Genomic DNA, 21,625 nt, shown 5'->3' on the forward strand with positions numbered 1-21,625 from the left:
AAAAACAAACAAAAAAGTACTTGTAAGCTTTAATTTTTAAAGTTTTTTTGAAGTGGACCATTTTTAAAGTCTTTATTGAATTTATTACAATATTACTTCTGGGTTTTTTTTTATGTTTCGGTTTTTTTGGCCACGAGGCATATGGGATCTTAGCTCCCTGACGAGAGATCGAACCTGCACCTCTTGCATTGGAGGGCTAAGTCTTAACCACTGGATCGCCAGGGAAGTCCCTGTATCTTTTTTTTAAGGCAAGGGGGGGGGGGAATGAAACACCAATATGCTGTTATATTATGCACAGAGAAAGGGAAAGTGATACCCTGATGCGTTAAAAAGTGGTTGTCTCAGAAGACTGAGATCAAAAAGAGAGGGCTAAGAAGAGAACTTACATTTACTTCCATAATTTTTAATTTTTTAGAAAGACATGTATTACTTTTGCAGTTAAAAAATGAAGTTTATTTTGTTTTTTTGTAAATTGACAAAAGCAGAGGAGGAAAGAGAGCATTCCAGGTAGAGACAAAAGCTAAGAGTATAAAAAAACATGATATATTCAATTATTGGTGAAAAGATGATTGGTTCTGTTCACTCTTCCTTTTCACATCTCTGAAGATAAGTCTCTATTCCCCAAAGCCCATCATCTGTGAGCCATGTCCTGCTATTATGGAGACAGATAGATAGGCACCTAAGCATAGAGACCAACCACAAAACAGAAAACAGTCTATGCTGAAGACTCTCTATTCTAAGAAAAAACATGAAATTAAAAAAATAAATAAAAGTAGATAAAATTCATTTCCTAACTCATAAATGCCACAACAGGGAAAGTGTTTAATGTATCACCATAACAGTGGCTACCAACAGAACTCTCCCCATATTCATTTCAATTATGCCTGGATAGGGAATTCCTTGGCGATGCAGTGGTTAAGTCTCCGAGCTTCCAATTCAGGGGGTGAGGGTTCGATCCCTGGGAACTAATAAGATCTCAGATGCCACGCAGTAAAGCCAAAAGATTAAAAAAAAAAAAAAATTATGTCTGGATACCAATTCAGTTTTTCTAGCCTGTAGAAATACAAATTACAAATTCATGAGGTTGTTAAACGGTTGACAATGGACTTATACAATAAGACCCACCTCTGTTACCAGATCCTAAGTCCCCAAATCAGCTCTGAAATTACATGAGCCAAGAAAATCAGTTACTGATTGCGTGGCCGTCAATACAGAATGATCATATACTATTATGCTACCTGTGTATATTTTTCTAGATGACAAATTTATAATTACCCTGGTATACCTAAAGACCAGAATCTATATCAGAGGTAATACAGCATAACATCTGCAATTTACATCTTCCAAACCATAGCTGATCACTGCTCCTAAACTTACCTGTGTTAAGAAATATAGGCCAGGGGACTTCCCCAGTGGCACAGTGGTTAAGAATCCACCTGCCAATGCAGGGGACACGGGTTTGAGCCCTGGTCTGGGAAGATCCCACGTGACGCAGAGCAACTAAGTCTGTGCGCCACAACTACTCAGCCTGCACTCTAGAGCCCACGAGCCACAACTACTGAAGCCCGTGCACCTAGAGCTGGTGCTCCGCAACAAGAGAAGCCACCACAATGAGAAGCCTACGCACCGCGATGAAGAGTAGCCCCCACTCTCTGCAACTAGAGAAAGCCCACATGCAGCAATTAAGACCCAACGCAACCAAAAATTAATTAATTAATTAATTTTAAAAAAGAAATGTAGGCCAAAATTTGCTAAGTTCAAGCCACAGTTAAGAACTGTTGGTGCAACCCAAATGCTCCTGTAAACCTTATATAAAGCATAATTAATATTCTTGCAAGTGAATAATGCAATGGTTTAAAATTTGTCATGACTCTTCCTCATATATTTATGTCAGGATTTCTGAAATCTTAAACATTACATAAGAACACCAGACTCTGTTTTGATAATTCAGTGTCATACCTACTGAAAAAGAATAAACATCAGTTGGGAAAAAGTGACATTTGCAGTGCAATAAAGTAATCCAAAGAATGCATATAAGCAAATATTCACCCAATGAAATGAATTATCCTCATTAAATTAAAAAATAAAAATGCCACCACTTTTCATTCATTAATTTAATACTTAAGAGAAATGAGTGTGTGCAAATTAATGTGCTACCTTTTTGGAAATATCAGGCTACCATCAGGAGACTGATTCTGTATGCACATACCTTTTTGAAGACAGAGACATAGAAAACATAGGCTGTGTTACACATAGTTCTGCAACTGCCTGTAAAACAGCTAAAGTTCTGTTCAGTTTACAGAAACTAGCACATATAGTTAGTTCCGCACTGAATTTAATCTTCACATCTCCTTGAGGTAGACAGAGTCTTGTAAATTATCACTCATGGACAGAAAGATAATTAATGAAACACCTAATTAATTAACACCAGTCTTCTGACTCTAAATCCAGCATTCTTTCCATTATACTACTCTGCTTCTCTTCTAAAAATACACTTGAAAAGAATCCAGCCATTTCATTTTTTTCCATCTTTACTACCTTAGACCAAAAAAAAATTCTTAAGGAAAAAATTCATCTGTATTTTCATATATGAATAGAGCTTAAACAGGATTCATTTTATGGACTTATTACAATGGAATTTTACTTACAGAAAATAATTTGAAATAAGCAAGTCATTGTTCAGATATTTTTAACTTTTATTTCACAAATTTATTTTAACTTGAACCAAACTGAAAAATTCTGTTTATAAGTGAGGACAAGAAGCACAGTAAAACACTATGCCAGGGACTCACATTCTCCATATCATCTTGAAAGACAAAACTTCCTTACGCTAAAATTTATAGCAATCCCCTCTCTACAACTCCCTCCCTCCAAAATCAGTAATTAATTTCTTAAAAATGTAAGTGTTTTACTTTATGACTTCCCTCTGAAGGAAATTTCATAAGCCAATTTTGTACTAGAGTTTCCTTTTATTATTTCTAAATTTAGTTTTATTTGTATCATCCGTTGTTTTCCTATTTTGGAAATGTCTTAAATGTGGAAAACAAATCTGTTTTCAGTAATGCCTTCAAATTTTGTAATTTTACAGCTTCCCCTTTTATACAAAAATATATGCTTGCAGCAGAAATAGTTTATCAGAACTACCAGTAAAATCCTTTAGTTCAGTTTTCTCATTCTTTTATAATGTAATACCTTGCTTTTGTGACTAAGTTTTTCACTAGCCTGAATATAAGATTAACAAAACACATTCATAATCTAATTTTAAATTTTGCAATATATTTCACTTAAGCTACAGTCAGGAATAATACCTTAAAATTTTTTTAGCATGGATATGGCATAAGGAACCATGAAGTCTCAAATTAAATTGCATTTTGTCAAGTATTTAGAAAGCTGACTAAAGCAATAAAATACTGAGGTATTATGGAATAGGGATTCTAATCACTAATCATTGTAAAATGTTTCTAAATCAGAAAAACACTTCCAATGAAATGTTAGTAAATTATATGTAACAAACTTCTAAAGACAATAGCAGAAGTATATTAAGGCAGTAAAAGAAGGGTCACCCAATTTCAGATGTTTCACATTTGTAGTTATCTTTCTATTTAGCAATCATTTGGAAAGGATGGATATGTTTTAAAAGATAAAACTGTCACAAAAATTTAGGGCTTTAAAGATACTCTTACCTATGTATCACCCTAGTCTCATAAGTATTAGTTAATTGTGCCTTGGCCACAATTATGCAGTTTTATTAGCCACAAGATAAAATCTACAAAAAGTGAGTTGCTGAAGATTTCAAATACTAAAAAAAAGACAAGTCACAACTGCTATTCCTCTAAGAGCTTAACTATTTTGACAAGAATCAATAAATACAAATTTTAATTTTCAAATGTATGAAATATGCACATATCCCTTAACCACCAAAATTAAAATGGCCTAAGAACAGGAAATCTGATATACAAATACTTTAGTGAATGAAAACTACGGATATCTTAAACACTGCCTATGAATCATCTGGATATCTCTAATTTTAAATGATGTGAAGAGAAATAACTGCAAAGAATGTATACTTTTAAAAAATCTAAACAGTAACATGTTAATAAGATGACTATTAATGTAACCAATGACTTGAAGGCTGCTTTGAAAATAAAATTTCAAAATAGTTTAATACAAGGGTTTTGAATATTTTACAATATTTTTTTGCTTGCTTGTAAAGAGACCACAAAATAATTTTTGAATGATTTTATTATTTTTTTCAACACAGATAACAATCACAGACATATAAACCATCCTGCTTTAGGTGCTATTCTCTGAAGGACCATACTTTTATAGTGAAATTCTTCTTCCTAAATTAAATCAACTGTCAGGGAATAAAAAGACTGTCACTATTTTCCCATCGTCATTTGTTAAATGTAAAACATCAGGATTATATAATTCTAGGACAGTAAGTCTCCGTAGACTATATTTCCCACTGAAGGGTAAGATGTAATGATAACATTTCTACATTGAAATTTGTATTGTGTATATTTTACTACAATAAAATTTTTTTTATTTCTCTTTGGTGTATCTTGTCTGATTCTCCTTTCATAAAAGCTCAGCAAGTTAAATTTTCTTCTAAAATGAGAAAAAGAAAAGCCTTGGTCTGATTCCTATGGAGCTCTAAAAAAAGATACAAAATGTGATGACACTTGATATTTCAGAAAATCTGGCATCCCTCCATACGCCAGCGTTTTCCACATACACAATTCTGTGTGCCAGAGATCTCAACCATCTGATTTTGGCTTTTTTCAATCAGTATAAGAAGCAACACATAGTGTTTCTCAAACTCTGACCTGAAGATTACCTGAATCAGAATCAACTGAGATGGGACTTCCCTGGCACAGAGCTAAGAATCCACCTGCCAATGCAGGGGACACGGGTTCGAGCCCTGGTCCTGGAAGATCCCACATGCCGCGGAGCAACTAAGCCCATGCGCCACAGCTACTGAGCCTGTGCTCTAGAGCCCTGGAGCCACAACTACTGAGCCCGCTCGCCTAGAGCCCGTGCTCCATAACAAGAGAAGCCACTGCAATGAGAAGCCCGCGCACCACAACGAAGAGTAGCCCCTGCTCACCACAACTAAAGAAAGCTCGCGCACAGCAACAAAGACCCAACACACCGAAAAATAATTAATTATTTATTTATTTTTTAAAAAAAGAATCAACTGACATGCTTGTTTAAATGCAAATTCCTGGCCCCACTATAGACAATCTAAATCACAAGATCTGACACCATTTCCACCAAGCACCCTAGCTGTGATTCTGGCTTTCATCAGGTAATTCTGACTTTCTGGCTTCATTCAAGCCTCTCTGAGCCATAAATATAAAAGAAGAAAAAAAAAATCCTCCTTTTCTCAGATACCTTTTGCACCCAATGGACCCTCTGCCAATCTTTGAATACTGCACCTCTCAGCTCAGTGGTTCCCACATTTTCCTGCACTTGAGAATCAGATGTGGAACTTTTAAATCTCCCGATCCCCAGGTCACACCACATACCAATTATATTAGAACGGGTGAGGGTGGATTCCAGGCATCAATATTTCTAAAAATCTCTAGTTGAGTCCTATGTATAACAAGGTTTGAAAATTACTGCCTTAGCCATTGGCTTTAGCAGATATAGATTAGAAAAATCTTAACTAAAAGGACCTCTAAGAGCTAAGACATAAACTGTATTGGTATTAAGTTTTTAAATTTCCAGATATATGAATATATTCTCCCCTTTTATTTTAATCCAGTAGGGAAATTTTTCCAACGCATTTATTAAATTAAAGCTTAAGATTACCTTTTTGAAAGAATGTAAAACAAAAAGAAAAATTGTTTCACGTTGAATGCAACTAATGTAGGATCATACCATGCATTTAAAGTTCAGAGAAAAAATTCGTCATTATTTCATTTGCATACTAATTTCAGTGATTATATTTTGGGAAATATAATCATGGAAACCCAGTATAAAAATTCAAAGTCTGTGTTTTAGATATTTAAAAGCAACTCCAAATATTCAGGTAACTCCAAACTTTTCTAAATTTAGAATAGATGGAATATTGTTATTAATATTAATACTACATTTTGCATTATCTCTTTTCCCAATTTCTGACTTGGCATATCATTTCCCTGAAACAAAATCGCAACCTTGATATCTTTTCCCCTATTCTTTACTAATTCCCATAGATGCTGGCTATATAACCTGTTAGCAGCACTTGATGAAATCTAATGGTCCATGAAGAAAATATTTTTTAAATTTTGATTCTTTGAACAAAGGCACACTAGTCAACCATAATACACCATTTTTAACCATTCAACTTCAACCTGAACTTTATCCACTTTGTAACACAATAAAAAATGGCCCTATTTATTCAATGCACAAAAGTCTCAAGTGCCACAAACTGTAACTCTATAAGTTATCCCCAAAAGGTAAAGCATTTTTCAAAATCATACTAATGTTTAGACATATAATACTTTAAATATTTTTACAGGGTTTCAACATACAAAAACACATTTCACTACACCTTGCAGGCCTCAAAGTGCATGACAACTGTGCTAGTGCACTTTCCTTGTAGAAAAATAAATATCACTATGACCAAAAATTTTTTAAATTCATCTTTAATATATTAAAGCACCTTAAACATTAAAAGAATTATTTCCGGGCTTCCCTGGTGGCGCAGTGGTTGAGAGTCCACCTGCCGATGCAGGGGACACGGGTTCGTGCCCCGGTCCGGGAAGATCCTACATGCCGCGGAGCGGCTAGGCCCGTGAGCCATGGCCACTGAGCCTGCGCGTCCGGAGCCTGTGCTCCGCAACGGGAGAGGCCACAACAGTGAGAGGCCCACATACCGCAAAAAACAAAACAAAACAAAAACAAACAAAAAAAAGAATTATTTCCTAAATTTTCCCTTCAATGCTCAAAAAAAGTCCCACATGTGGTTATCTCTAATAAAAACTAAAAAAAAAAAAATACAATCATCTAAACTAAAGCTAAAGCGAAAACTTCAATTTCAATAAGCATACTTTTATGACTTCTAAAGGAATCATACTGAAATACAAGGTGAAACAGTAGGGTCATATCCTGATACAGAATGCACAAATAAGGCAGTTACTGTTATATCTGAAAAGAACACTATTTTGGTTAAGTTCCAAAACTTTGCACATAAGGTAATCCCCAAAATCAATATCCAATGCCACCTACAAACAAGAAGAACATTTTTTTCGTTGTTAAATTCAGGTGGGTACTCAAAGAATAAACCAAAAGATGAACGTAATATACAGCGTTTTAAATAGCAATAGTTATCATCCACCCTCAAAGGAATCAAGTTACTAAACTGATGCTAAGAATTGTTGCCTGATCTTCATGTAACACAGAAAAGTATAGGGCTTCCCTGGTGGCACAGTGGTTGAGAGTCCGCCTGCCAATGCAGGAGACACGGGTTCGTGCCCCGGTCCGGGAAGATCCCACATGCTGTGGAGCGGCTGGGCCCGTGAGCCATGGCCTCTGAGCCTGTGCTCCGCAACGGGAGACGCCACAACAGTGAGAAGCCCGCGTACCGCAAAAAAAAAAGAAAAAAAACAGAAAAGTATAAAGATGAATGTTGGGTCAACAAGAGAGAAATAAGCTTACTTCAAGATGCTCAAAATAATGAAAAAAGAAAAGATAAGCACAAAGCAGAATGGAGAAACATTTAAAGGCCATATGTATGTCAGGAGTACTTCAACTTTAGCTTAGGAATAACCCAACTAGTAGAGACTCTACTGCCATTACAGGGCCTACACAGCTCACCAAGGCTCATACATTACTTGGAAGAAAAAGGTACCATAACAGGGTTTAAAAGAAAAAAAGCCTAGTATTAATTAGGAGGCACTAGTGGAGACACTAGCAGAGGCACTAGTCAGTAGGATAATTCCACCTACAAAGGGCTGTGATCTGTATTTATACACATTCTATTTTTAAACATCAGAATTCGCCTGTGGCATACAAAATTAAACAACTTTTATATACCACATTCACGGTAGATTAGTAAAATATCAAAAGAACAAGCAAAATTGACAAGCACGTGAAATTGTGTTCAGCCTCACGTGTCATTAGCAACATGCACTACAATGGCTATAATCACAAAGACAGACCACACCAAGTGTTCTCTGAGGATGTAGAGAAACTGGAACCCTCTTACATTGCTGGTGGGAATGTAAAATGGTGCAGCCACTTCGGAAAACGTTTTGTTCACTCCTTAAAAGTTAAGCACAAGCTTACCATATGACCCAGCAATCCCACTCCTTGCAATCTAGCCAAGAGAAATAAAGACATTAAAGTAATTTCATAAACAAAGTGTGGTATATCTATACAATGGAATATTATTCAGCAATTTAAAAGAACAAGATATTGGGCTTCCCTGGTGGCGCAGAGGTTGAGAGTCCGCCTGCCGATGCAGGGGACACGGGTTCATGCCCCGGTCTGGGAAGATCCCATATGCCGCAGAGCGGCTAAGCCCGTGAGCCATGGCCGCTGAGCCTGCGCGTCCAGACAACAGGAGAGGCCACAACAGTGAGAGGCCCGCATACCGCAAAAAAAAAAAAGAACAAGGTACTGATATATGCTACAACGTAGATGAACCTCAAAAACATTACGCTAGGTGAAAGAAGCCAGAACAAATGACTGCATATTGTGTCATTCTATTTGTATGGAATTTCCAGAAAAGAAAAATTTATAGAAACAGAACAGAATCAGTGGTTGGCTGGGGCTAGTAATCAGAATGCCTGATAATATCTGAAAAGTTTTCAAAACAGTCATTCATAGTGACTTGTAATAACACTCTTGAATCCTGATCAAAATCTCTCATGCCCTTTGGCTTTGTTTTTAATTTTGTTAACGAATATTGCCTTACCATTAATCACAGCGAACATGCCATTTTAAGGAATTTCACCCTGCGAACACACCACCAGCATTTCATTTGCCCTTACTCATGAAACGCTGTTTCAACACAGGCATCACCTAGCTACGTAAGAAGGAACTGGATATGTTTTTTTTTTTTTTTTTTACGGGGATTTATTTTATTTTACTTTTGAATTTAATTTAACTTTTTTTATTTTATTTTACTTTGTAATTTTACTTTACTTTTTAATTTTATTGAGCTTTATTTTACTTTGTAATTTTTTTTTTTTAACATCTTTATTGGAGTATAATTGCTTTACAATGGTATGTTAGTTTCAGCTTCACAACAAAATGAATCAGTCATATATATACATATATTCCCATATCTCCCCCCGCCTGCGTCTCCCTCCCTCCCACCCTCCCCATCCCACCCCTCCAGGCGGTCACAAAGCACCGAGCTGATCTCCCTGTGCTATGCGGCTGCTTCCCACTAGCTATCTACCTTACGTTTGGTAGTGTATATATGTCCATGCCTCTTTATCGCTTTGTCACCGTTTACCCTTCCCCCTCCCCATAGCCTCAAGTCCATTCTCTAGTAAGTCTGTGTCTTTATTCCTGTTTCACCCCTAGGTTTTTCATGACATTTTTTTTTTTAATTCCATATATATGTGTTAGCATATGGTATTTGTCTCTCTCTTTCTGACTTACTTCACTCTGTATGACAGACTCTAGGTCTATCCACCTCATTACAAATAGCTCAATTTCGTCTCTTTTTATGGCTGAGTAATATTCCATTGTATATATGTGCCACATCTTCTTTATCCATTCATCCGATGATGGACACTTAGGTTGTTTCCATCTCCGGGCTATTGTAAATAGAGCTGCAATGAACATTTTGGTACATGACTCTTTTTGAATTATGGTTTTCTCAGGGTATATGCCCAGTAGTGGGATTGCTGGGTCATATGGTAGTTCTATTTGTAGCTTTTTAAGGAACCTCCATACTGTTCTCCACAGTGGCTGTATCAATTTACATTACCACCAACAGTGTAAGAGGGTTCCCTTTTCTCCACACCCTCTCCAGCATTTATTGTTTCTAGATTTTTTGATGATGGCCATTCTGACTGGTGTGAGATGGTATCTCATTGTAGTTTTGATTTGCATTTCTCTCATGATTAGTGATGTTGAGCATTCTTTCATGTGTTTGTTGGCACTCTGTATATCTTCTTTGGAGAAATGTCTATTTAGGTCTTCTGCCCATTTTTGGATTGGGTTGTTTGTTTTTTTGTTATTAAGCTGCATGAGCTGCTTATAAATTTTGGAGATCAATCCTTTGTCAGTTGCTTCATTTGCAAATATTTTCTCCCATTCTGAGGGTTGTCTTTTGGTCTTCTTTATGGTTTCCTTTGCTGCGCAAAAGCTTTTAAGTTTCATTAGGTCCCATTTGTTTACTCTTGTTTTTATTTCCATTTCTCTAGGAGGTGGGTCAAAAAGGACCTTGCTGTGATTTATGTCATAGAGTGTTCTGCCTATGGAACTGGATATGTTTAACCAGAAGAAAAGTTAGGGGGTACAGAGAACAGAAGACACATGATAAATGATAAAGGTTGTTCAGTCCACATGAGCTGTTGTTACTTCACCTAAAACACTGAATAAAAGCTTAAATACTTTCCAAGACAAACTGCTTCAGCACAATCCAGAAAATATTCAAATCACAATTCACTTTCCTGCTTGCCTTCCAATTAACTCTACCACCCAAACCTTCCAATTAATTCTATCACCCATATCTTCTCTGCATATACACGTTTACTTATCTTCCTTCCCATAGAGAGATAAGAAATAAGTGACAAGAACATATACCAAAATTTTTACTTGGGGAATACTTTAGTATCTCTTCAAGCAGGGATATATTTCTACAGTTTATCACTCCTGTTACTTAAAAAAGAATTATTTGTTAGTTTATTCAACAAATATTTACAAGAAATATCAAGAGGAAGACAAAAAAGACCCAGGTCCTAAAAGAGCTTGTATTCTGTCCATTAAATAAACTCAAAAGCCAAGAAGTACATAAGACTAAACTTGGTATCTTAAGCATTCCTCATCACAAACATCCAGGTAATTAAGATAATGCCAACCCTGCTCTGCTCCGTTTCTATCTAAATAAATAGGAGGCTCTGCTATTCATTTCCATGGCATAAAAAATAACCCCAACAATGAAATGTTAAAAATTAGTTCCAAGTCTATAATCTCTTGAAAATAAAGAAAATTTCTATCAGTTGCTTTATAACTTAAAAAGTCTGAAACTCTTTTAGAGAATAAAAGAAATTAGACACTGAGTACTAAGTGATCAGTTAACTATAACCAAAAATAAAATTATAGAGCACTTCAGATATCAGACCTGAAAAATCCATACCTTACCAAAATGAAGCAACAAACCATATAATCATTCTTGGACTTTGAAACATTCCCCAAAGGATTATCAATGATGAACCAAAAGTGAACCTCAATATTTCCTTTTTCTCTGTCTCTGTCGGTCTCTGTCTCTCTCTCTCACACACTCACACACACACACACATACACACACATACACATATAGACACAGAAATGCTAAACCCAAATGCTTTCTAAAAAGATAAGTGAGGGTCATCTGGGACACTGAAATGAAGAATTTACAAATATATCTCTGTAATTTAATCATACTTCAAAGGAAAAAAAAGTACAGATGACACAGATGAGAGGAAAGGAGAATGACTCCAATCAAGGATAAAGTGAGGGCCTCCCTGGTGGCGCAGTGGTTGAGAGTCCGCCTGCCGATGCAGGGGACATGGGTTCGTGCCCTGGTATGGGAAGATCCCACACGCCGTGGAGCAGCTAGGCCCGTGAGCCATGGCCGCTGAGCCTGCGCGTCCAGAGCCTGTGCTGCGCAACGGGAGAGGCCACAACAGTGAGAGGCCTGCGTACCGCAAAAAAAAAAAAAAAAAAGGATAAAGTGAGAAGAGACAGTTTTAGTAGAGTCCCAAATGCCACCACGATTTCACATCAATTTAAATATTAGGGACTTCCCTGGTGACGCAATAGATAAGACTCCGTGCTCCCAATGCAGGGGGCCCGGGTTTGATCCCTGGTCAGGGAACGAGATCCCAAATGCACGCTGCAACTAACAGTTCGCATGCCACATCTAAGGGACTGGCAAGCTGCAACTAGGGAGCCCGCCTGCCAGTGCTACTAAGACCTGGTGCAACCAAATAAATAAATAAATATTTAAAATAAATAAATATTAAGCTCTATAAAATAAGCTAAGCTACCAATGAAAATGTTATTTTGTGGTTTTCTTCCCCCCAAAGGCTATATTATAATAAGCTGCTCTCAGTTATCCACATTCTCTTTACCAGTAACCCTTATCACTAACAGCTCATATTTATATATTTTTGGAATATATGTGTATATATATATATATATATATATATATATAAGCACAGAATAGGATTTTAAGTATAGTTGCAAAGTTGTATAATTTCCATGAAGAAACTCAAGAAGCTCAAGTGGAGACCAAACCTATAATCATTACCCTCTCTATTCCCCCAAGCACCACCCTCCAAACAGAAAGTTATATGACAATACAGAAATATAAACAGAGGCTCCCAACTAATATTTTGGGAACTCTAGTGCTGATACTTAGACAAATCTCCTGATAAAATCTTTGTACCCCTACTTCATACTTTCCATCAGAATTCCAAGTGAAATAAAAGTAACATTAAAAATAAAACCAGGGCTTCCCTGGTGGCGCAGTGGTTGGGAGTCCGCCTGCCGATGCAGGGGACGCGGCTTCGTGCCCCGGTCCGGGATGATCCCGCATGCTGCGGAGCGGCTGGGCCCGTGGGCCATGGCCGCTGGGCCTGTGCGTCCGGAGCCTGTGTTCCGCAACGGGAGAGGCTGCAGTGGTGAGAGGCCCGCGGACCGCAAAAAAAAATAAAAAATAAAAAAATAAAACCATTAGAGTACTAAAAGAAAATTCAGGTCTATGATATCATAATCTTGATAATGGAGAATGTCCTAAGCATGACATCTAAGCCAGAAATCACTCTACAGTGAGAAGACTAATAAATGTGACTACATAAAAGCTTCTATTATTCATTAAGTGTTAAAAACAACGACAAAGCACATATATAGCGTAATTTTACTTCTTTTACATTTTAATTTTTTCAGACAGATATTTACACCAAAATGTTAAACACTGGTTATCTCTATGTGAGGAGACTATGTAGAAGGGTCACTTGCATTTATACCTTTCTTTATTCTCTAACTTTTCTACAATAAGAACATACTATTTTTATAATTTAAAAAATAACAAATCTTACTTCACTTCAAACAATAAAATCTATGTTTCCCTGTCTCAACCATGGTTGCCTGCCCATTTCCTTCAGGTAAAATGATATAAATTAAAAATTAAAAAATTAAAAAAAATCTGAACAGAGCATGGGTTAAACAGGAGAACCATGATTGAAGACTTGATATAGTTACTAAGGTGATAAAAAAGCAAATAAAAAGTGCACCTATCAGTAAACTGATTTCTGACAAAGGTGCCAAGCAAGGCAATCCAACGAGAAAAGAAAAATATTTTTCTGAAAACTGGTGCTGGTGACTATAGTTAATGATACTGTACAGTAGACCTGAAAGTTGCTAAGAGAGTACATCTTAAATATTCTCAACACAACAACAACAGCATGGTAATTATGAGAGGTAAAGGGTGTGTTAACTAACCTTACTGCGGTAAACAGTTGGCAATACATGTGTATCAACTGTCAGTGTTAAATGTTAATAATATCTCAATAAACCTAGGAAAAAATGCTGTTCGACAGTCAAAATAACTGGATTTGGGGAATATGAGGGAAAGAAATGAACCCTGACCCCAAACTAAAACTGGCTTAACACATATCCCAGACCTAAAAGTAAACCTATAAAGCTTCTAAAAGAAAGGAAAGGAAAATTTCTTGTGACATGGGGATAGGCAACAGTCTCTTAGTCAGAAAAAGCAATAACCATGAAAAAATGTGATTAAAGAAACAGACACGCCACATATTTGACAAAGAACTGGTATCTGGGATATATAAAGAGCTTGTACAGCTCAAAAAGAAAGAACATAATTTTTTCAAATGGGCAAAATATCTGAACAGATGCTTCACAAATGAAGATACAAATGGCCAGTTAAGTGCATAAAAAAGTACATCATTCGTCATCAGAGAAATGCAAACTAAAGCCACAATGAAATACTACTACCCACCCACAGAACGGCTAAAATTTAAGACTCAGTGTTGGGGAGGAACTGGAACTCTCCTAGGTTGCTGTGTTAATGTAAAATATGACCATTTGGGGAAGATATCTGACATTTTTCTAAAAAAACTAAACATACACCTACCCTAAGACCTAGTAATTCCACTACTAGATATTTAACTCAAGAGAAATGAAAATATGACCTCACAAAAGCTTACTACAAGATTGTTCACAGCAAAGTTTATTAACAGCCGAAGTCTATATACAAAATAGCCAAAACCTGACAACAGCCCAGGCATCCATCAACAGAAGATGCCTAATAAATTGTGGTTTATACACATAATGGAACACTAGTTAGCAATAAAAAAGGAACAAACTGCTGATATGCAAAATAACAGGAATTAGTCTCAAAAACTATGCTGAACTAAAGAAGCCAGATATAAAAGAGTATATACTATATAGGATTCCATTTATATGAAGTTCTAGAAAAGATGAAAGTAATCTTTAGTTACCCCCCCCAAAAACAAATCAGAGGAGCGACTGACTCCAAGAGAATGGGGTGTAGAATTAGCTGAAAAGGCATATGAGGGAGATTTCTAGGTTGATAAGAGTGTCCTATATCTCAATAAGGATTTGCATTACACGGATGTGTGCATTTGTCAGAACTCATCAATGCGATACTTAAGATTTGTTTCATTGTATGTAAATTTAATCTTTAAAGGAAAAAACTCTACTTAATGAAATGCATGCTTAAGTGTTTAATGGAGAAGTGTACCACATCTGCAACTTACTTTAAATGAATCAAAAATAAAAGATGTATTGATAGATGAATGAAGAGATGGCTAGATATAATAAAGCAAATATAGCAAGCTATTAATTAGGTGATAAGTATATGGATGTTTATTATCAATTCTTTGAATTTCACTATACTTTGAAATTTTCCATAGTAAAACGCTGGGGGAAAACTTAAACCCTACCTTGTTAAGTTGAACACAGAATATATTAAAACCCAACAATTCCACTCCTAGATATATATCCTAGCCTACAGAAACTTCACATGGGCTCCAAGAATGATCACAACACTTTCCATGATAGCAAGAAAATGAAAAATAATCTAAATATCCATCAAGTAGATTGAAGCAATATATTATGGTTTATGGTATGAGTGAAAATTAATAAACTACAATGTGAGTAATTCTGAGTGAAAAAGCAAGTCACAAAAGAATATACACAGATGTTAACCCTTTATAAAGTTAAAAGAAAAACTAAACAATATTGTTTAGGAATACATACTAATGTGGTAACCTATGAAATAAAGGAAATGATTAAAAAAAAAAAAATGGTCCAGGTAGCAGATGAGAGAGGATGAAGGAAGACTGAATTCAGCAGCAGCAGAATACGGGTAACTTCAATAGGTTAGTGTTCTATTCATTAACTTGAGCAGTGATTTCATGAATGCTTCCTTTTTATGTTTCATAATTCATATCTGCATGCTATATTCTCTTAGTATGTTTAGAATACTTCAGAATTTGAAATGGGAAAAGAGAGCTATCTGATCAGGACTCAACCAAAAACAACGACAACAACAACAACTTAGGCTTCAAGATAATTATCCACTATTTCTCTGCAACTATTTAAGGTGTATATAAGTCAGTATTTCCTTACTTAGTCTATGCTGGCCTTACCGTGGGGCAAGATGTTTCCAAATTCAGAATTTTTTGGATTTTCGATTAGTAATAAAGTATATATACTATACACAGTATATTCCCGAAAACCCTCTGGGGAGTCTGAGGTAGCACCCTGAAATCAAACACTAATATTTCTCCAGGGAAAGCTATTACTATTTACACCAAGAGAGATGAATCACCTAAAATACTGTAACATCAGATCAGGTCAGATGCTACATCAAATAAGTTTTACCAAAAACTAGGTTTTCAGAGCTCTTTATATATCAGAACTGTGGGGGAGGGACTGTGGACCTGTACTTTCAAAGGGGTTCAACTTCACCTAACTAGTAAATTCTATACATTACTTTTTTCAACCTCTCTAGCTAATTCATTTTCTTTAAAGATTTCCTGACCATCAAAATGCAAGTTTCAAAGTAATATAATCCCATTTATGCTATAAATGCCCAACGTTTATTTCACAAAAGAACAACACATATAAAACCTTCTTTATTCAATTTTTATTCTATTTCACTTTTGTATCTTTATGATAGTCACACTTGTTATATAGTGGGGGGAAAATGCATATACAATTTTATTTTAAATAAGCAAATAACCATCACCAAGCTGAAAATCTTAGCACTGTGATAAGAAATACTTTCACATAATTCACAGGTATAATAAAATCAAAGTGTTTTGTATTCTAAGTGGCTGAAAATCATAAGTAAATTTTTAATCACCTTTCCCCATCAACACCAGCCTTATGGAACAGTTTACCCAAGCCTGAATCCCACAGGTTATAACAATCATTTACTCTCCTAAAAAAATAAATCAAAACACAAAAGCACAGACCTTTAGAAAGACATCTCTCCATCATAACACTAAAGGACAATTCTTTTTACCATAATATTTGGGTAAGCAGTATCAGAAGCTTAGTCTTGATAACAAAACATGGGTATTTACCCAAAAGTTTCAAACACTGCAAAAGCATACTACTGACAATCCTTCCCTCCAAAAAAAAAAAAAAGTATTACAGAAGCAAATCTCTCTCAAAACTCTATTTTTAAATAATACCAAGAAACTCACAATCTGCAACCACAAAGGGATATATTCTCTTCAGATTAATCTTAAGGACCCACATAAAGCCTCCATAAAACGAGATGATAAAAAAAAAAACGAGATGATGCAGAGAAAAAAAGACAATTTAGTCTCTCTGCGGACAGTCATGGAATCCAGTTCTAGCTATGCCTGATGACTGCAAGCACTTTTCTGATGGCAAATTCAAAAGATAAGGCTACTCATTCAGAATTTTATAGCAAGAAATAGTTGCCAATAAAACCTTTTCCTTTTCAAAGGAAATATAAAGCACTTACCTAGAAATATGCTAAATGCACACAGAAGTGAGCTAAATTTAACGAGCACTACTATGTACCAAGCATTGAGCTAAGCACTTTACATGTTATATAATATTTTTTCCAACAAATAGTTTTACCTTCTAGGCCTAGCCTACAGTACCCATAGAGTAACTATTATACAGTAATTTCTGGTATACTTCATCTTCTTACTTTTGTCATCTTAGGCAGTATACAATTTTAGATGGTACTTTCTAAGCTCCTGAATAAGTAAATAAGATTTGTGACTATGTTTTTATCAGATTATATTACTTTAAATTTTCTCTGTTCAAGGAAAAATATTTTCTATAATAAAACCAAAAGAAATGCCATTTGCAGTAAAACAATGATCAGTTGTGACATGAAGGCTAAAGGGTAAGGTTTCAAATCTTTAAAGTGATCCGCACCATCATTTCAGGAAATATGTTTTTATAACACTCTTTTAAAAATTAATTCTTGGGGACTTCCCTGGTGGCGCAGTGGTTCGGAGTCCGCCTGCCAATGCAGGGGACACAGGTTCGAGCCCTGGTCCGGGAGGATCCCACATGCCGCGGAGCAACTGAGCCCATGCGCCACGGCTACTGAGCCCGTGTGCCACAACTACTGAAGCCCACCTGCCACAACTACTGAGGCCTGTGCGCCTGGAGCCCGTGCTCTGCAATAGGAGAGGCCACCGCAATGAGAGGCCCGTGGACTGCAACGAAGCGTGGACCCCGCTCGCCACAACTAGAGAAAGCCCGCGGGCAGCAACAGGACCCAATGCAGCCAAAAATAAACAAATAAATAAATAAATTTATTAAAAAAAGAAAAAATTAATTCTTGGAATTTCTGTCTGGAAAGATGAAAAAGTCCTGGAGATGGATAGTGGTGATACTTGCACAATAATGTGAATGTTATCAATGCTACTGAACTGTACACTTAAAAATGGTTAAAACAGTAAATTTTATGTTATGTACATGTTACCACAATTTTAAAAACTAATTCGTTCTACTACTTGATACAGTGAAATACACATGATTTAAAGCTAACTTACTATAACATGGTTTAGAAAAAATCTTCAGCTCGTCATTTTGCAATAGAAACATCAGCAACCTCAAAGAGTAAAGGACAATTTTTGGCCTGATAAGATTTACTGCAACTCAGAATCCTAACAGTTAATCAGCTAAAAACAGCAAAAACAAAATCCGTCCAGCCAGCAGCATCTGATGTAATACCAGTAGTATGTTACCTTAATAAAGGTGTGAAGTGTCTTGGCTGTATTAGGCACTTAATAAATGAATGGACCAGATTGTTTACTGAGCATGTGTAATGCTTCCTTTTTTAAAAACAGCCTTCATTTTAATAATTTAGAAAATACCTTAATAAAAAAGAATGTATGCTCATTACCATGTATAAATAACTTAGGCTCAAGCTCATAATAACCCTAATAATTATGATGAACATCAGTAAAGACCCAAGAGATGAAAGTGAAGTGTAAAAAATTTCTATCTGAGGTTGAATATGAACTTGATGAATACTTGAGATTTGCTGTACTATTTTTAACTGAACTTTCTGGCCTTAGGTCAAAGTTTTGCTAGCAAAATACCAAAGCGAAAATGCTGGGAGTGAAGCCCAGAGTCTCTGCTTTGGCCTTGGAAAAGCTATGCCCTTCATGCAGCCAATCCCAGCCCCGACTGAAGACTTCTAAACACTATTCATAGTGCCATGCTCCCATGACAACATATGAACAACCCACTAATATGAAAATCGGGAAAAGGAAATGTCAAACGCGTCTTACAGAATATAGTACATCACTACATTCTGTGCATTGTACAGAAAGACACTCTTTAGTCAGTTCCTGCACTTCAGCCAAACGGTACTGAGTCACTCTGCAAATGATTCCAGAAACCTCAAAGGATAACCAACAGCTTCTGAAGGAAAGTCAGTCAGTCACTGGAAAGGGAAGAGACAGTTTTTCTCATCATACAGTCAATAGATTTCTCCTGTCAGGGAGTAGAGCTGAACAGGAGCTCTGGAAGGGAATATCTGAAGGACCCAAGGATCATCTACCTGAATTCTAGTCGTCCAGGCTTAATTTAACATCCAGCGCATCTTTTTCGCTTTCTTCTCCTCTCCAGGGTAAAAACCCACACCCCCTTTTCCCATAAATGCATCTCTACTGCATATTAATCAAAGAGTCTGTGAAATACAACAGTCTATCCTAACAAAAACAAGAAATAAACAAGCATTCTACAGTGCGTTTCTGATCTGTAAATCATGTCCCTTTCTTAAACAAAGCCAACTAGCAGACGTTACGTGGCTATCAATTTGGATTGCAAAGGCCATCTCAGGAAAGAGATACAATGAAAAGGAGAGATTGATTCCATTCTACAATTCAGATGGATTCTTTAGCTCTGGTGTCATAATCTCGGAAATTAAATTTACAGAAATTAAAATGCATTAAATTGCAACTAGTAACGTTCAAACACAGCTGCAAACAGGAAAACCTTAGCTGTGTGTTTCAAGATTTCAGACTGAACTCTTTGTCCTGTACCCCAGGTGGGTACTGCCCATAGGGACAGCCCCAGGTTTCTCGCTTCCTCGGACTCACGTCCCCACGCAGCATGACGCTCCTGCAAACGGGCTAGCCTGGTGCCTGAAGGACAGCGTACCTTCCACGCTACCTCCCCAAACCCCCAGGGCAGGCGGGAAGGAGAAGAGCGGTGCTTCCTCCCAGAGCTCCAAGAAAGGGCCAGCCGGGGATGACACCGGCTCCAGGAGACAGAAGAATCAAAGGTGGGTTTCTACTCCCGGAACTTAGTCGCAAAAATGTTTGGTCTCCGACCCGGGCCCCGGCTGCCGGAAGCTGGGCGGGGTGGGGCGAGACCTCCCCCCACGGACGGGTGGGCACGGAGGGGTGGGCAGTCGGGGCAGTCGGCGGTGTGAGCGGTCAGCAGAGAGGGCTCCCGGGCCCCGGCCACCTACCAGCAAGCTCTCCACGTTGATGGGCGACCGAGGGTCTCGGATGAGCGCCTCCAGCTTCCTCTGGCGGCTCACGCCCGCGCCGTCCCCCGACACGGCCTCGGGGGCGCCGGGCATCTTCCCCGTCGGCGGGGGCCGGCTCATGCCGCCGCCGCCGCCGGGCCCGCACCCCGCTCCCCGCGCTCCGGCCCGGCCGCCTCGGGGCCTAGCGCCGCCCTCGAACCGCCGGCTCCGGCCGGGGCTCCGCCCGGGCCCACCGCCCGCCTCGAGCTCCGGTTTCGGGTCTCAGCGCCCCGGGGCCTGGGGGTGTCGGAGAGGCCGGCCCGGCCCGGCCGAGAACGGCGAGGAACAGACGGCGTCCCCGCCCCTCAGTCAGATTCGCGCCGCCCGGTCCGCTCCTCCGCCGCGAGCTCCCTCAGGACTCCGAGGGCGGGAGCGGGGAAGTGGCGCCGCCACCGCCGGGCCGGGACTGTCCCGCCCTCTGGGGCTCGGGGAAGCTGAAGCCCAGGCTCCGACAACTACGGCCGCCGCCAGCCCGCTCCCATGACCGCCGTCGGCAGCCTCAGTCCCACAAGCCCGCACCCCTCACACACTCCCGCGCGGCGCCTGTCTACGGCCGCGCGCAGCCGCTACCCACAAGCCCCTCGGCCCGCGGCTGCCGGCGCGCCCCCGCTCGCCCCGCCCCGCGCGGCGCGCGCCACCTCCCCCGCCCGCCGGCCTCCGCCTCCTCTCGCCCCCTTCCTCGTTTTTTTGTCGTTTCCTCCTGTCTGCTTGGCTTCGCATTTCTCCTTTTTGAGTCTCTTTTCTTCTCCGCTTCCTCCTCCCCCTTTTTGAGTTCTCAGAGGGTAAATGGCTGGGCGCGCGGTCACTGCCTCACTTGACCCGCGAGCTCCAGCTGGGGGAGGGAAGGGCACGCCGGGGGCTCGGGTCGGCCCGCGGCTCCGCTCCCGCCTGACTCTGCCCGGGCGGACGACCCCGCGGACTCGGAGGCCCACCCCCACCGCCCCGACCCGGCCCGGCCCGGCCGCACCCGGCGCGGGGCCGGGGGGTGGGGGGCGGAGGGCAGCTTGTAGCGGGGGGATGGGTCGGTCCGCGCCCCCCGCCTCCGCCCGGCCCCAGCTGACTCAGCGCGCAGCTATGCGGGCCTTGCATCACCCGCGCCAAAATAATAGCGACCGCCACTCGCTGCCTTCGCCTGCAGAGCTCTGCGCTTGCAAGGGGCCTGTCTGGGCCACGAAGATTTTAGTGGAAAGGCCGGGAGGGTGTGCCTTGGGAATCGGAAACTCGAAGAGGACGGGCGGTTGGAATCCAAGTCCTGGGGCAAGAGGGCCTGGAAGAGCTGCTTCTGTCCGCAGGGCAGGAGTCCTGGACTCCCGGAAACCTTTCTGCGCATCCCTAACAGTCGCCTTCCCAGCTGGACTTAAACACCAACCCTGAAAAGAA

The 21,625-nt window shown here is 39.2% G+C and overlaps 1 protein-coding gene across 1 annotated transcript in view; it reads right to left on the reverse strand.

Moving 5' to 3' along the window:
- Window positions 1-20,421, reverse strand: part of ROCK2 (Rho associated coiled-coil containing protein kinase 2) — a 137,016-nt gene extending 116,595 nt beyond the window's left edge. The window contains exon 1 of the mRNA XM_082852339.1: window positions 20,186-20,421. Within this exon, the coding sequence (XP_082708465.1) occupies window positions 20,186-20,326 (141 nt within the window). The 5' untranslated portion in view covers window positions 20,327-20,421. The remainder of the gene's footprint in view (window positions 1-20,185) is intronic.
- Between the last annotated feature and the right edge of the window lie 1,204 nt (window positions 20,422-21,625).

Source organism: Leucopleurus acutus (assembly GCF_964270905.1).
Source record: "Leucopleurus acutus genome assembly, chromosome: 12".
NCBI classification, from domain to species: domain Eukaryota; kingdom Metazoa; phylum Chordata; class Mammalia; order Artiodactyla; family Delphinidae; genus Leucopleurus; species Leucopleurus acutus.